The sequence below is a fragment of the Peromyscus eremicus genome, chromosome 6, assembly GCF_949786415.1.
Source record: "Peromyscus eremicus chromosome 6, PerEre_H2_v1, whole genome shotgun sequence".
In the NCBI taxonomy this organism is placed as follows: Eukaryota; Metazoa; Chordata; class Mammalia; order Rodentia; family Cricetidae; genus Peromyscus; species Peromyscus eremicus.
Window position 1 is genome coordinate 63322497 of NC_081421.1, and position 16394 is coordinate 63338890.

At 47.7% G+C, this 16394-nt stretch overlaps 1 protein-coding gene and 1 non-coding gene across 6 annotated transcripts; both read right to left on the reverse strand.

Annotated features, from left to right (window-relative positions):
- Positions 1–145: 145 nt before the first annotated feature.
- Fdps (farnesyl diphosphate synthase) lies at positions 146–10176 on the reverse strand. Of its 5 annotated transcripts, none has more exons than XM_059265649.1 (10): positions 9951–10176; positions 8724–8886; positions 7503–7643; positions 2582–2662; positions 2340–2462; positions 2017–2105; positions 1859–1931; positions 1275–1352; positions 1049–1183; positions 146–400 (listed from the first exon to the last, which is right to left on the reverse strand). In XM_059265649.1, exons 2-10 carry the CDS (start codon positions 8862–8864, stop codon positions 200–202), a joined length of 1062 nt encoding a protein of 353 aa, XP_059121632.1. In that variant the 5' UTR covers positions 8865–8886; positions 9951–10176; the 3' UTR covers positions 146–199. The 5 variants fall into 5 exon arrangements, with proteins under 5 accessions (XP_059121632.1, XP_059121633.1, XP_059121630.1 ...); XM_059265650.1 differs by lacking the exon at positions 9951–10176 and adding an exon at positions 9267–9914; XM_059265647.1 differs by lacking the exon at positions 9951–10176 and adding an exon at positions 8971–9231.
- Positions 5996–6098, reverse strand: LOC131913991 (U6 spliceosomal RNA). The gene has a single exon (XR_009380052.1). It is a non-coding gene; the product is annotated as a U6 spliceosomal RNA (small nuclear RNA).
- Positions 10177–16394: the final 6218 nt, after the last annotated feature.

A 16394-nucleotide genomic window follows, 5' to 3' on the forward strand; every position in this document is an offset into this window, starting at 1 on the left:
ATGCCTGCATCACCCATCTAGAGTGCTGCAGCTTTGGGATCAGTGAACGCTGATGCCAACCTGGCTTCCAAGCTGCCACCGCCCACCCCTCCATTCTAGACAACAAAGCCGGACTCCCGATTGACACAAGCATAAAACCACAGGGTGTTGTACAATAATTTATTGAGATCCCTCCCTTCAAGCCTCTGCACTCTCGAGGTCACTTTCTCCGCTTGTAGATCTTTTCTGCTAGTTCCAAGAAGATGGCTGGGGGCAGGGGCGCAGAGTACTGTTCTATGAGGCTCTTGAGGCGGCTGTAACTGTCCTCCTCATACTTGAAGAACACAGCCGGCAGATCCAGCGCCTCATACAGTGCTTTCACCCGCGCCACCTTCTCTGGGTCCTTCTGCCCATAATTCTCCTGGAAGCAGAAAACGGCTTTACTCGGCTAAGTTCAAAGGAACTCACAATCCATTCATACATTCCAGAACATTGGGAAAGCCATCCACCCCATTTTGTTGTTTTAGACAGGACCTCGTTATGCAGGACCGCCTGCCTCAGACTTTTTTTTTTGGGGGGGGGGGGGGGTTCGAGACAGGGTTATCTCTGTGTAGCTTTTGGAGCCTACCCTAGAACTCACTCTGTAGACCAGGCTGGCCTCGATCTCACAGAGACCTGCCTGCCTCTGCCTCCCGAGTGCTGGGATTAAAGGCGTGTGCCACTGCCGCTCAGCTCTGCCTCAGACTTGAGTGCCACTTGTAGCTCCCCTGCCTCAAACCTTTCTGTGGGGATCCACGATATCAGTCAAGCATTCCCTCCCGCACCCCAGTGCTGAGGTATCGGCTCAGGATTATCTCTGTCCTATGGTTCCTCAGCCTTGGCACTGAAGAGAGTTAATAGGCACTCATGTTGTCTGGCAAGAGCGTCTAGAATCTTCCCTGGCTCTGCCACTAGCAGCCTTCAGCACAGACACCAAACTGCACTGAGGCCGCCAAGTGTCTCTTGGACGCACAACCACATCTGAGCCCCCTCAGCAAAGGGCCCCGACCCAGCAGCCCCTCGTGGGCACCTCTAGGATCTGGCGCTGTTGCGGAGTGGCCCGCTGCAGACACTGAACCACCAGCCAGCTGCATTTGTTGTCCTGGATGTCGGTGCCGATCTTTCCAGTCACGCTGGGGTCACCATAGAGGTCAAGGTAGTCATCCTAGGCAGCAGCAGCAGGCAGAACAGGAGAGGTGAAGAGGCTTCCAGGCAGGGGCGAGGAAACATGCTCTGGGGCTGGCAGACCTTCCTACCTGGATCTGAAAGAACTCGCCCATCTCCAACAGGATCTTCATGGCATTGGCGTGTTCCTTCTCCCCATCGATGCCTGCCTGCGGGGAAACGGGTGAGGCAGCAGCAGGAGCTACAGGCCTCTTGTCCTCCCAACGCTTCCCCTGGGCTTTGCTTCCTACAGTCCAGCCTCTAGTCCTTCCCATCAGTTAGGACTTCCTGGACTCCTAACAAATGAATCCACTGAGGGCCCTCACACATCCACCCTTAGTTACAGGCATTACAGGGTCACTTTCAAATTTTCTGGCCACCTCCAACTCCTTCCAAGATGAAAAGAAAACTTAAGAGCGAGGTCAGGGTGGACCACAAACCCAACTACCCCAGCCTGGTCTCTTGCTTCACTTTTCCTCTGCTCCTCCATGAGCTGCAGCACCTGCAGGCCTCACCCTGTTCATGCTCCTCCGCTCCTATCTCAGCCCCCATCAGAGGGCTCAGTGGCTGGCCTGAGGCCAGTCATAAATGAACGTACAGGATGGGCCCAGTCATCCACTCTGTGCCTTCCTGTCCCAAAGCCCACAGGACAACAGTGAGGACGACACCGACTCACCATGTACATGGCAGCCGCGACAGGCAGGTAGAAAGAATAGAACGCCGTCTTGTACTTGACAATGGATTTGTACCTGAGTCAGGGAGAAGACGCATTCATAAGGGCAAGGCCCATCCTGAGTCCCTCACCATGCAGACATGGCTGCCACTGGCCCTTACCTCTTTTCAGTGTATCTACCAAGATCCACCTGGCCCTGGGGGGCTGTGATGAGGTCGAGAGTCTGCCCAATCTCCGTCTGATAGGAACTCTATAAAGAAGCGTAACCGACGGTCTCTAGGCAGGCTTCCTCCAGAAATGGGGAACGCTGGCATCCCGGGCCTCATATCCCGAGCAGCTGACAACTAAGCAGTCAGCAGCGGAAGAGAGCAAACCTCCAGGCCACACCACACCCTTCCCGGCAACCCCAGCAGAGCAGATGAGCACGTGCCCAGAGGCGGGGCTGAGGGGAGGGCCTGTGGACCCTGCTCCAGCCGCACTGTACCTGCAGGAAAAGCTCCAGCAGGTTGAGGTAGTAGGGCTGCTCCCTGCAGTAGGACTTCAGCAGGCGGTAGATGCAGGCTTCCAGAAGCAGAGCATCGTTGATGGCATCCAAGCCTATTCCTGGCTGTGAGGAACAGAGTGACAAGTTACTCTAGGCAGGTTCAGCCATCACAGCAGACACCCACCCACCTCCCTGTGGCCTCCTCACCACGTCATTGCTACCTTCCCGTCTACGTTAGTTACCTTCTGATACCAGCAGATCTGTCCACGGCGGGTGAGGGAAGAATCCATGATGTCATCTGACACAAGGAAAAAAGCCTGGAGCTAGGAGGGAGAGTGCAGTGAGACTCCCGGGCTCCCTAGGGAGCTTCTCCAAGTACACTGCTGCTCTGGGCACTGCTGGGCACTGGGTGGGAAGGCTGGCGTAGGGACCCCGAGGAGTTCCGGGACCTCCTCTCGGAGTCCACATGCTAATGGACTACAGTAGAACTCTGCCATGTCTAATCAGCTCTAGGACACCCCTGGTAGCAGGAAGAATATGAAACGCCTTCATGCAGTGCAAAACGTCAATGAATTTTTGTTCCAGGGAGTGGTTGTGTTGTCTAGTTTTAGGCCAACTTGACACAAGCTACAGTCATTTGGGAAGAGGGAACCTCAACTGAAAACTGTCCCCAGATTGCCCTGTGGGGAAGACTGAGGCAATTTCACTGTGGGTAGTGCCACCCCTGGGCAAGGTGGTCCTGGGCTGTATAAGAGAGCAGGCACGCTGGCCCATGTCTTTAATCCCAGCACTCAGGACACAGAGGCAGGCAGATCTCTGATCGAGGCCAGCCTGATCTACAGAGCGAGTTCCAGGACAGGTAGGACCACACAGAGAAAGACTATCTCAGGGGGAAAAAGAGGAAGGAAGGGAGGGAGGGAGGGAGGGAGGGAGGGAGGGAGGGAGGGAGGGAGGGAGGGAGGGAGCAGGCTAAGCAAGCCATGGACCAAGCAGCAGTACCCTTCATGGCATCACTGCAGTCCTGACTTCTCTCAGTGCTGGACTGTTATCTGCAAGTGCACAATGAAATAACGTCTTTCCTCCCTAAGCTGCTTTGATCATGGTGTTTATCACTTCAATAGAAATCTTAGACAGTGGTTTTTATTTAAAAAAACAAAATTGGCTCCAGAGATGGCTCAGTGGTTGTGGCTCAGTGGTTGCTCTTGCAGTTTCGATTCCCAGCACCCACACGACACCTCACAACCACCTGTAACTCTAGTTCCCAGAGATCCAACGCCCTCTCCTGGCCTCTGTGGGCACTGCACACACCTGGTACACATACACAGGCAAAACACTCATACAAAATAAAACTGTAATGAAGATTTTAGAAAATCTACTGGGAAGCAGCTCTCTGACCCCGGGCAGGGCATCCTCCAATAGCCCCATGCTTTCACCTCCACCCTCTTCTGAGAGGAGAGGCTAGGGATGGAGTGTCAGGCAGGGTCCGAGGGGTCCCTCCTAAGACCCAAGAGTCACATTTCTAGGAACATGCCAACAGCACCACCTTGGCGGTGGACTATGGGCTAAACAATGACTCTTCTTTAGACAGTCACCCCTCACATGGGCCAAGAAAGACCTTGACCTTCGCCTTTACCTCCACTTCCCAGGTGCTAAGATCACATGTGTCTGCCTCCTTGCCTGGTTTTATGCTCTGCTGGGGACTGAACCCAGCACTTCATGCATATGCAGCAGCACTCCAAGGCAGCTGCTTCCCTGGCCTTTAGACACTCCTCAGTGTCTGCCAAGGGCTCATTTCAAGTACAGGATGTGCGGGCGGTCCCACTAGATGTCCCCAGAGCCTACCACTGACCTCAGAGTGGGGCTTCCCAAGAGCTCTCTGTTAAGGATATGGAAGAGTAGAACACTCAACACCCATGATGCTTTTGGTTTTGTTTTCTTGAGACAGTGCCTCATTATGCAGGCCAGGGTGGACTCTAGCTCAAGATCTCAACTAAACTCCTTGATACTGTACTCACACGAGTGTGCAATAACAGCAACTTCTTACTGCCAGAATATGGATTTGTTAAGCATCTTTTCAAGACATAGCAAATTTCTGTTATTGGATTATTTGGTTTTGCTGTATTGTGTTAAAAATGCTGAGGATGAGCCGGGCGTTGGTGGCGCACGCCTTTAATCCCAGCACTCGGGAGGCAGAGCCAGGCGGATCTTTGTGAGTTCGAGGCCAGCCTGGTCTACAGTACTCACACATGGCAGGAAAGGGTCTTATGACTTTTTTAACCTTCCCGCCCCACCCCAAAATGATATATATTTTTTTCTTGCTTGTTTTACAAACTTTTTTCTATTATTATTGTGGGGAGGGCATGTGTACCCCACAACACACATGTAGATATCAAAGGAGAATGTCAAGGGTTGGTTTTCTCTTTCCATCCATACAGAGGTTCCGGGGATGGCACTCACTTGGCTGGCCTATTCAGTAAATGATTTACACACTGAATCATCTCATCATCCCTCGTTCATTGAGGGGCAGGGGACGTGTCTGAGTTAGATGCAGACTGCACAGCATGCAGTGGGGTCAGAGGACACTTGGGAGTCACTGACTTTCTTCTTCATGGCTTCCAGGGATCAAACTCGGGTCTTCAGCCACCCTGTCATTCCCGTATTTTCAGAAGTTTACCAGTAGGCCCGGAGTGCTGGTGGCTGCGAGATGGTGGTGGAGCACATCTTTATTCCCAGCACTCGGGAGGCAGAGGCAGGAGGATCTCTGAGTTTGAGGCCAGCCTGGTCTACAGAGTGAGTTACAGGACAGTGAGGCTACACAGAGAAACCTTGTCTCAAAAAAACCAACCAACCAAACAAAAACCCAGAAGTCTATCAATACATCATTCAAACTCCACAAACTGGTCTATTTAATCGACCAATTCAATAAGACTGTGAGCCAGGCATGACGGCACACACCTGTAATCCCAACACGTGGAGGGCTAAAGCAGAGTATCTTGAGTATGAGGCTAGCATGAGCTACACAGTGACACCCTGTCTCAAAAAAACAAAAACAAAGGGCCGGGGATACAGTTCAGGGATGAGTGTGGTCAACACAGACAAGGCCCTGGGCTTCATCACCAACTTTGAACCCCCTACTCACCTGGAGAAAAGAAAACAAAAACAAGCCATAGACATTCCAGAGCCGGGAAAGCTAAGCACATAAGTCAAAAAGATGTAGGAACTGAGGCAAATCAGAGCTAGCGATCCGTGGGAGTTAAGTATCCTACCTCAGGGAAGCAGCCTTCACTTGGCTCCAGCAAATCGTTCCGATAAGTGAACATGTCAAAACTCTGGATTGTGTAAATACAGTGTATATGTTCGTAAGTGTGCATGTGTGTTGTTACGTGTGCATGTCTTCTACGGTATGTACATGCTATGTGTTTGCATGTGTATGTATGTATATAGTATAAGTGTATTTGTGTAAATTTGTGCATGTGTGTGTATGCTGTATGTTTGTTCAAATAAATACATACATGTGCATTCATGTGGAGGTCAGAGGTTAACATTGTATATCTTCCTCATTTTTAAATATATATACATATGTATACATAGCTTTGTTTTTATAACAACCTTTATGTATTTTTTCACACATATTGATAAAAATGTCAAAGTTAGGAAAAAATAGGGAATGCTTCGTGAATTTGCGTATCATCTTTGCACAGGGGCCATGCTAATCTTCTCTGTATTGTTCCAATTTTAATATATGTGCTCGTGAAGCAAGCGCTATTTTATTCATCCTGATGTTTTGTCTGCATGTATGTCTGTGTATCACGTGCATGTCTGGTGCCTAAGAAAGCCACCAGAGGGTGTCAGATCCCCGAGGTCTGGAGTTATAGATAGGTGGAAGATAGATACTAGGTAGGTACTAAAATTGAACCCAGGTCCCCTGTAAGAGCAGCCAGTGCTCTTAACCACTAATCCATCACTCCAGCCCCTCCACCTTATTCTTTGAGACAGGGTCTATCACTGAAACTGTGCCAGACTAGCCAGCCAACAACCTCCAGGGGCTTGCGTGTCTCTACACCCCAGCAGAGTATTACAGATGTACACTGCTGTATGTGGACAGTGAAGAATTGTTCAGGCTTGCCCTTGAGCCACTGTTCTATGCCCTGGAAATCTGGTTTGTGTGTGTATCTATGTTGTGTGTGTTTATGTGGATGCTTGTACTATGCACATACATGGAGGCAACCAGGTGTCTCGAACATTCTCCACAATATTATTATTATTATTATTATTATTATTATTATTATTATTATTTGTATCAGCCCTCACTGATCGGCTGGCTTGCCAGGAACTTCTAGGGATCTGTCTGTCTCTGCATCCAGCACTAGCATTACAGGTGTGTGCCATCACACCTGACTTGTGTGTGCATTTAGTGTGGGCACGTGTGCCTCAGCATATGGGAGTGGAAGCCAGAGGAAGATGTCAGGTGTCTGTCTGTCTGTCACTGCACCCTTTTTCATTTAGTGTGGGCACGTGTGCCTCAGCATATGGGAGTGGAAGCCAGAGGAAGATGTCAGGTGTCTGTCTGTCACTGCACCCTTTTTCATTTAGTGTGGGCACGTGTGCCTCAGCATATGGGAGTGGAAGCCAGAGGAAGATGTCAGGTGTCTGTCTGTCACTGCACCCTTTTTCTCTCTCACGGAGCCTGGAAGCCGCAGCCAGCCTCCGACTCTGCCTGCCATGGCGCTGGGATTGTGTGTTCACAGCCACAATTGGCTTTTCATGGGGGTGCTGGGATCCAACCAAGAGGGTCTTCTGCTTGTACAGCAGACACACTTACCAGCTGAGCCATCTCACCAGCCTTAAAGGCTCCCTTCCCCCTCAAAAACAGGGTTTCTCTGTGAAGCCCTGGCTGTCCCAGGACTCACTCTGTAGACCGGGCTGGCCCTGAACTCAGATCTGCCTGCCTCTGCTGGGATTAAAGGTGTACACCAGCACACTAGCAAGATTTAAGTGAAAATTTTCTGACACTTCTCTGTGCCTGACGTGATTCACATTGTCTAAATGTGACTGTAGCATATAAGAGACACAGAGACATAAACACAAGCAAGAAACAGGCTTAGGATCCTTTTCAAGAAACCCCAACTCTGGGGGCCCTCTGCCTCCCTCCACCCTTCTTACCAGTTCTACACACCAGCCCACAGTCAGGGCCCGCTGAAGACTCTCCGCGTCCTGTTTCCTCGGCTCCACCAGCTCCCGGAATGCTTGGAGCACAGTCAGACCCCGGTTGTACTTGCCTCCCACAGCATTGTACTCCAGGACCTGAGGCAGGCAGGATGAGAGCCATCGTGGGCCACACAGGAGACGTTGTTCCTTTCCTTCTCCCTCTCTTCCTCCCAGCTCCCCCTTGGAGAGACCCTGAATTCCTCCTCTCTTCATTTCTTCTCCAAAGTCTGATGGCATATGGCACCATTTCCAGGACCCAAGCACCTGCTCCCTAACACACACTCAAGTCTTCCCATAAGCCCAAGACTTAGAGTACCTCTCCAGCCTGCACTGAAGACTGGGTCCCTAGTACGGAGGGGAGGCTAACTCCTATATTCTCAATACTCAGAAGGCAGATGCAGGTAGGCTTATGAGTTTGAGCTCTAGCCAGCCTTGGCTACAGAAAAACAAACAAACAAACAAACAAACAAACAAACAAAATGGCATCTCCATCTGACCAAATTAGGCCAAAGTAGGGCATGAAGGGACAGCAAGATTCAGAGCTATTTCTAACCCTCCAATGGCATGTCCTCCCATTGGGGTGTCCTACGGTGCCTTCCACCATGCAGAAGTAACTAACTAAAGAGACATCTCTTTAACACCCACAGTAGAAACAAAGAAAACGGCCCTCCTTGGTTTCTTCCTGGGAGATGGGTGAGAAACAACATTTATAAAAAGAATTCCAGTTCTAGGCATGGCGGCACTGTAATCTATACAGCACACAGGCTAAATAATGAAACTGCCTTAAAAAAAATGAATAAATACAGGAGAAGAGAGGGAAACAGTTAACTCAAGGATGGCAGCAACAGTTCCTTTCCTAAAAATAGGGCTTCGTGATGCTACAATCATCTCCCTCAGGCCTCGGGCAACAGCATCTTAAGTATCTTATCAAACTAACACCCTATCTTAAAATTTCAGGGCCCAAAAACAAAACTTCACCAGGTCCAAGGCTCTACTCCCATGCAAAGATATTTGGACGGTACACCTGCAGAGCCCAAAGTCAGGGAGGTGGGCTGAGCTGTACCAGGGGCCTACCTACTCCAGAAGAGACTCAGGTAAGAGCTGTTGCCTCCACTCTTACTAAAAGCCATGCAAAATCCACACCTCCACTGGCTTCTTCAATCCTGAATCCCTCACCTCCTTGAGCCGAGTAATGGCATCGCCTGTCTCTGGGTGGCCTAGTTCATCCTCAGTCAGCACCTTGACGATTTGGGAGAAGTGCTGGATGAAATCCTGCCTTTCTTGGTTATGAGCATCCAATTTCTGGTTCCCATTCATTGTGAGAGAGGAGCAAAACGCTCTGAGGAAAAAAACCACACACAAATGAGAGGTCTTCTCCGGCGCTTCCCTCCCCGAGGCCCCACACTCCAATGGCCACACTCACCGACGCTCCTCTGTCCACACTTGGCACCACCAGCGGGCACTGAGCCAGGCCCCCAGGACTGGACACCCATATGCCAGGGAGGGTCGTTGTAGGGAAGCAAGCCACCTCTCCTGGGGTGCCCAGCAGGGGGCCGGCAGCAGAAAGGCCCCTGCAGATCTCAGCCAGCGGGACAGGGGCATCGTGGGTGGGCATGGGGGTGTGGGGAACACCAAGCACTCCCTGCAGGAGCAAGCACCGAAGGCAGATGCTTGGTAGCAGTTAACTCTCTGGTACCTCCCTCAAACCAAGCTTTGTACCTCCTGCATCAGAACGCCGCACCCTGTTCCAGCTTGAATTCAGAATTACGGCAAGAGCACACAGGAAATAAAAACGTATGTATGTCGGGGTGTCTAAGAGCCAACAGATCGTCGCTTAAACCGAAATGGCTAAAACTGAACGGTTTCTACTTCCAAGGCTGCATGCATTCACAAGGCTGGGGAGGCGGTACAGAGAACTGGGGGATGGAAGGTCCTTAAGTCACACTATCAACGGGGAAGCCACACGAAAGTTCTAGAGGTAGGCAGCTGAGCCGACGCAGAGCCAGAATCGAAGCGAGGGGTCCGTGTGGAGGGGAAGGAGGCTCAGGCTCTGAGCTACGCCTGAGAAGGGGACTGGAGGCGAGCGCGGTGCTGGCTTGTGATCGGGAGTACCGGGGCTGGCTGTCCGAGCCTCCCACGGGCCCTGGTCCTAGCTGCTGCGGGTCTCCCGGCCACAGGTGGGCGTGGGAGGGCTCGGCACGAGTAACCCGCGGCCGCGCTCACGGAGGACTGGAACACCCCAGCGGAGTTCAGAAACGGACGAAAGCACAAGACAGCCGCTCGGCCCGGCCCACCGACCCCCAAACCGGTAACTCCTACGCAGGCTGGCCCTGCGGCGCCTCGGCGCTTCACTAGATCTGAGGCAGAAGCAAGCCTCGCTCCAGCCCCAGCAACAGCTCTCACCTGGTCCGGAACGCGAGTTCTCCCGGCGTCCCAGATGTTGGCGGCTAACACTAAAAGCGAGAGCGCGGCGCGTTCAGCACTCTGGGGCTTGTAGTTCCCAGTCCCTCAGCTCAGGCGGTAGAGCCGCAATCTAAGACTACAACTCCCGGCATGCTGCGAACCAGACCGCGGAAGACGCGGGCGTGTGCGGCCGGGTGGCCACAGCCGAGTTCGCTGATTGGCTGAGTGACCTCGCGTGAGCATAAGGCCTTGTGACGGCTGACCAATGAAAGTGCGGCGCGCGGGCCATCAGCCCACCAGCAGGTGGGTGGTGTTAGGCGACAATACGACCGGACCAATAGTGTGGGAATTCTTCCACGTGGTTCCCGGCTGTCGCTCGTCCAGTGTTTCTGGTTGACGTTGTTAGGAAGACCCCGGCGGAAGAACCAGCCTTGCAGCTTCCAGCACCTCTGGTGCTAGCTGGGGTGTGTCGGCTCATTTTCCAGCTCTCAGAACACCGGCAACAGGACTGCAAGTTGAAGCCAGGCAGGGCTCCTCTGAAGACTGTGTTGTTGTACCCGTTTCTCAAAACCCCCAGAGACCACCAAGGAGCCAGTTTCTGATGGATCCTTTTATTCAGGCTCAACCTGGGCCCCCGCATGGCAGATGGAAGGAAATGTGGCAGCGGCCACGAGCCCAGGTGTAGAGAGTTTTTATTGGGAAAAACCACAGCTGGGAATTGGCCATTTGGGATTGGGTAGAAGGGATATGGGGCAAGGTGATTTTTTGAAACTATTGGTCTAGACTTTAGGCTTGAAACCACATTTGAAACCATTGGGTTAGACGGTTGGCAGGGAACCACCACCTGATGAAAAGGATAATCTGGACTGCTCAGCAGGATTATCTATATATCTTCAAGGGCCATCAAATTGCTGGACCCCAGCAGGGCTTTACTGCATAAACAGACATATGCAAACAGTATTTGTTTTTTGTTTTGCTTTGTTTGGGGGAGGGAGGTGTTAAAAAGATTTGAATTCCTTGTCCTAAATACAAATTTTACAGTATTTGATAGAAAAGGCATGTTTAATATTTCTAACTGTAGTTTTCTGCTTCCACAGACACAATCCACACGGAAGCAGGCACAACTGGTAAATTATATGCAAAAATCAGTTGATTAGAAACCTTCAACAAACAATACCAAAAATTAATAAAACAATTATAGTAGCAGCTAAATAATAACAGTAGCATCCAAAATAATAAACTAATAAAATAACTAGGAATAAATCGTATAAAAACCCTGAAATTTTTTTTTGCTTGATCTGGCCCAGCAAGAAGGTTCACTGGGAAAAATCACTCGCTGCCAACCTCAGGACCTACAAAAGAGGATATTGTTAAGGTAGATGTTCGCAACACAGATCCATCTACCAAGACAAGCAGTCTCAGCTTTCAAAGTCTGAGCAAAAATTATTGAAAACAATTGAAAAGTGAACGAGGAATTTATGTGGACCCCACATAATCTCAAAAGACAGCAAAATTAGAGATTGCTAGGTCTCCATTTCTACACATACCGAGAGTGAAAGCAATTATAGTAAGTGGTAATTGTATAAACAGGACATGACCACTCCATGTTGTGGTTGGTGGGGAGGTTTTTATTGTAGATATGAGAGAGAACAGCCAGAGGCAATTTGGAAGAGTCCAGAGCAGAGAGAGAAAACAGTAGCTTGAACATGGCCAGCAGACTAGAGCTAGCCAAGAGAGGAGGTGAGAAGGCATGATGAATAAGAGAAGATCAAGAAAGCACAGCTGAGATAGGGTTGTAAGGAGAGAGGCTTAGGGAGGGAAGTTTCTGAATTCCCATAGGGGACTTGGGGAGGTGTAAAAACCCAGGTACTTGTGGTACAGATTGGGGGGAGGGGGCGGAGGCTTGGAGACCAGCATGCTCTTTTTTTTCTCTTCTGCCAGTGGTAAGGGAACTGGCTTCACAAGTTCCCGAGGAAAGTTGGTTTTGGTCATAATTTGGGGAAATGGAGTTTCCTTTGGACCTGACAGTAACAACATAAGGAACACATACAAACCAAGGTATCAGAAATAAGAATTAAGAAACAAACTCATGCTCAGCAGTAGAGGTGCATACCTTTAATCCCAGCACTCAGGGAGGTAGAGGCAGGCAGAGTTCAAGGCCAGCCTGGTCTACAGAGTGAGTTCCAGAAGAGCCAGAGCTAGACAGAGAATCCCTATCTTTAAAAAAAGAGAAAAAAAAAGAAACAAACAAACAAACTAGTGTAATAGCCAATTAACTCTGTCAAGATGCCAAGTCTGTGCAAGGAGAGAGTAGTTGTCAACAAACTGAATTTCCAAATGCAAAAGAATAAATTCAGATTACTATCTCATACTGAGGGACTAGGAGGTAGACTCCCTGATAGGCACACAGATACAGAGAGGGCCATGACTACGTTGTTACATGAATCCTAAATGGTCTTATAATCAAAACCCAGAGCCAGATAGCAGGTGAAAGTTGAAAGCTTAGAGAAGCAGAGCAAGCCACCTCTTAACTAACCAATTCCTCAGCCTGCAAGAGCCTGAAAAGACCTGAGTTCCTGTCTCCTCTCACCTTCTATTCCTTTCACTGCCCAGCCATATCACTTCCTACCTCCACCTTCCTAGTGCTGGGATTGAAGGTATGTGATCTCAAGTGCTGGCATTAAAGATGTGTGCCACCACTGCCTGGCTGTTTCTCTTTTAGACTGGATTAATCTTGTGTAACCCAACTTGGCCTTGAAATCTCAGAGATGCAGACAGATCCATGCCTTTGCCTCCTGAGTGCTAGGATTAAAGGCGTGTGCCACCACTGCCTTATCTCTATGACTAACTCTGTGGCTAGCTCTGTCCTCTGATCTTCAGGCAAGCTTTATTTCTTAGATTACAAGCAGTGTATCACCACATTTCCCCTTTTTTGTCTAAAATAATAAAAGAAGGTTATAGCTAGTATAAGAAAACCTGGGTTGGGGATTTAGCTCAGTGGTAGAGCGCTTGCCTAACAAGCGCAATGTAGATGTAGTTTTCCTGCCTGGTCCACGGTCAGGGCAAATCTCTCTCAGCCGCCAGTCCCACAGCCACTCAGACCCAACCAAGTAAACAAGGAGACTTATATTAGTTACAAACTGTATGGCCGTGGCAGGCTTCTTGCTAACTGTTCTTACAGCTTAAATTAATCCATTTCTATAAATCTATACCTTGCCACATGGCTCGTGGCTTACCGGGATCTTCACATGCGGCTTGTCGTGGTGGCGGCTGGCAGTGTCTCCCTCACCCAGCTTCCTGTTCTCTCAATTCTCCTCTCTGTTAGTCCCGCCTATACTTCCTGCCTGGCCACTGGCCAATCAGTGATTTATTTATTGACCAATCAGCAACACATTTGACACACAGACCATCCCACAGCAGCACAAGGCCCTGGGTTTGGTCCTCAGCTCCAGAAAAAAAAAAGAAGAAAAAAACTATAAACAAAAGATACTATCCATAACGCATTGAACGAATAAAAACCACCCACCCTACCTTTTGGGAATGTGGGTGTCATGTTCTTAAAACTATTTCCTGCTCTCTGGGGGTGATGGCATCTTTAGGGGATAATGAAAAGAAAAATTTTGGGTTAATTGTCAAGTCCTGAGAGAGGTAGCTGTATCATTTGTTGTCCAGTCTCTGTATGGGAAAGTGCAGGGCTTGTCTCAAGTCCTTGCTAGAGTAGTCTGTGAGGCTGGATCATCTCAGCTAGCCATCTCAAAATTGTCTTGAGCCATTTATAGTCCAAAGTTGATCTTTAGGCGGTGTTTGTCAGCTTAATGGTGTCATTATCATTGTCTGTGTGGAATCATTGTTGTGGGGCCCTATCATCCTTTTGGAGACTTCAAAGGTCACTGTTAGGTATAAAATTCATACCTTAAAAAAGTTTTAAAGAGTTAAAATAAAACCAAAGGATTATGAGATTAGTAGCAATAGAATGCTCCCTTAATTTTGGTTTTTCTTCTGTCGCATAATAGGTGGCTTTTCTGACATGATACAGAGATTTTGCATTTTCCTTTAACAAGTATGCTTGGGTTTAGAAAAGGAGAGAGCCCTGCTCTAACTCCAAAGCCAGCTTTAATTTTTGGTTGAACTGAGACTGTATAAAGATCATTTGTGTTATCTGTTGGTAGAGAACAGCGTGAACAAACGTTTAAGAAGATTTATAAAATTTTATCCTGTTAGATATGTGATATACCAATAGGCCATTTTACTTTTTTTGGGATATTTTTATCTGAATGATTTGTCCTTTTTCTTCAGATGTCTCATTTGTCCAGTGTTCTTCAGATTCCTTAGCCTTCATTCTCCTGAAAGACAAAAACAAAACCCTTCCCCAACCCTAACTTTGAGGAGTGTCCCTTTTGGCAAGTTATATCTGAGCAAATGAAAAGCATTGCTTAGTCATATAAGTTAGTTTAAATTGGATGGTCATGCTGGTTGTTCAAATCAGACCTTTATCCGTTTTGGTTTTATCCATAGCTTTTCTTCTCCTGTGGAAACAAAAGCAAAACCTTGTGCCCAACATAACACATATCCTGGTTTCCAGTTAGAGGGCAGCACATCTTTAAAGTACACAGGTTGATTTAATTCGATAGTTTTTTCTATTATCCAATGTCTCCTTTCTGTATATTTAGCATGTCCTTTAGAGTTCAATATGATCTTTCTATGATCAAAGAAAGGCTTGGCCTGGAGGATTGTATGGTATACCTGTAATATGCTTTATATTGTAATTAGCAAAAAACTGTTTATTTTACCAGAGATATATGCTGGAGCATTGTCAGTCTTCATTTGTACAGGTATTCCCATGATGGTCATAACTTCTAGGAAACATGTGATTACAGAATTAGCTTTTTCAGAACTCAGAGCAGTTGTCCATTGAAATCCTGAATAGGTATCAATGGTGTGGTGTAAATATTTTAATTTTCCAATTCTGCATAATGAACACATCCATCTGCCAGATTTCATTCTTTGAGTACCCTTTGGGTTACTTCCTGCAGGTAGTAGAGTTTGGTTGAATAAAGAACAATCAGGACATTTCCTTATAATTTCCTTGGCTTGTTGGCAGGTTATAGAAAAATCCTTTTTCAAACCCTTACTATTGACATGATGTTTTTTATGAAATTCTGAGGCCTCCAACACATTTTCTATCAATAATTGATCAATTTCATCATTACCTTGTGCTAGAGGATCAGGCAGATGCGTATAGATCAGATGTATGTTTTATATAAGGAATGATTCCTATTCCTGATTATTTCTTGTATCTGAATAATAATGAAGTTAATTCTGACTCATCGAGGATAAATTCAGCAGTTTCAATGTGTAAAACAACTCTTTCTGCATACTGAGAGTCAGTAACTATGTTAAGAGGCTCAGTAAAATCCATTAATACCAACAGAAAGACATATAATTCTGACTTTTGGGCAGTATTATAAGGACTTTGATCCACCTTACTTAAATTTTAACCTGACTTTAATCCCAGATTTGTAACCTTCCTTTCCTGATTTGATTGCATGAGCATAAAATGTAGGGGTTCCAGATATTGGTGATTCCCATATAATGTGAGGCAGGATCCAGTTAGTTCTCTTTATAAATTGAATTCTCTTGCTTTTGGAATATTTGTTATTAATCTCTCCCCAAAAATTACTGCAAGCTCTTTGCCAAGGTTCACTTTCTGCCCATAACTTGTCAATTTCATCATTAGTTAAAGGTACTACAATTTCTACTGGGTCTATTGCTGCTAATTAACGAAGTCTCAATTTTCTTTTTAAAATCAACTCAGAAATCATTTCCACACTCGTCTTTAATTTCTTACTCTGTTTATTTGGTAGAAATATACATTCCAATATGATATCTTACCTCTGAATTAAAATTCCTACAGGTGAATGCTTAGAGGGTAAAAATAACCAGAATGCAATCAAGCTTCAGATCCAATTGATCCTCGTGTGCATCCTGTAATTTCTTTTCCACCAAAGCCGATTCTGTCTCAGCTTCAGCCGATAATTGTATTGAACAATTTAAGTCCTTGTCACCCTCTAAAGTTTTGAACAAATTACTCATCTCATCATTTTTAACCCCAATAGTGGGCTGCAGATTGAAAATGTCTCCTAACAATCTTTGAAAGTCATTAAGAGTCCCTAATTGAAGCCAGGCGGTGGTGGCACACGCCTTTAATCCCAGCACTCAGGAGGCAGAGTCAGGAGGATCTCTGTGAGTTCGAGGCCAGCCTTGGCTACCAAGTGAGTTCCAGGAAAGGCGCAAAGCTACACAGAGAAACCCTGTCTCGAAAAACCAAAAAAAAAAAAAAAAAAAAGAGTCCCTAATTGAGCCAGGCAGTGGTGGTACAGCACTTAGGAGGCAGAGACAGGTGGATCTCAGTGAGTTCAAGGCCAGGCTTGTCTACAAAGTGAG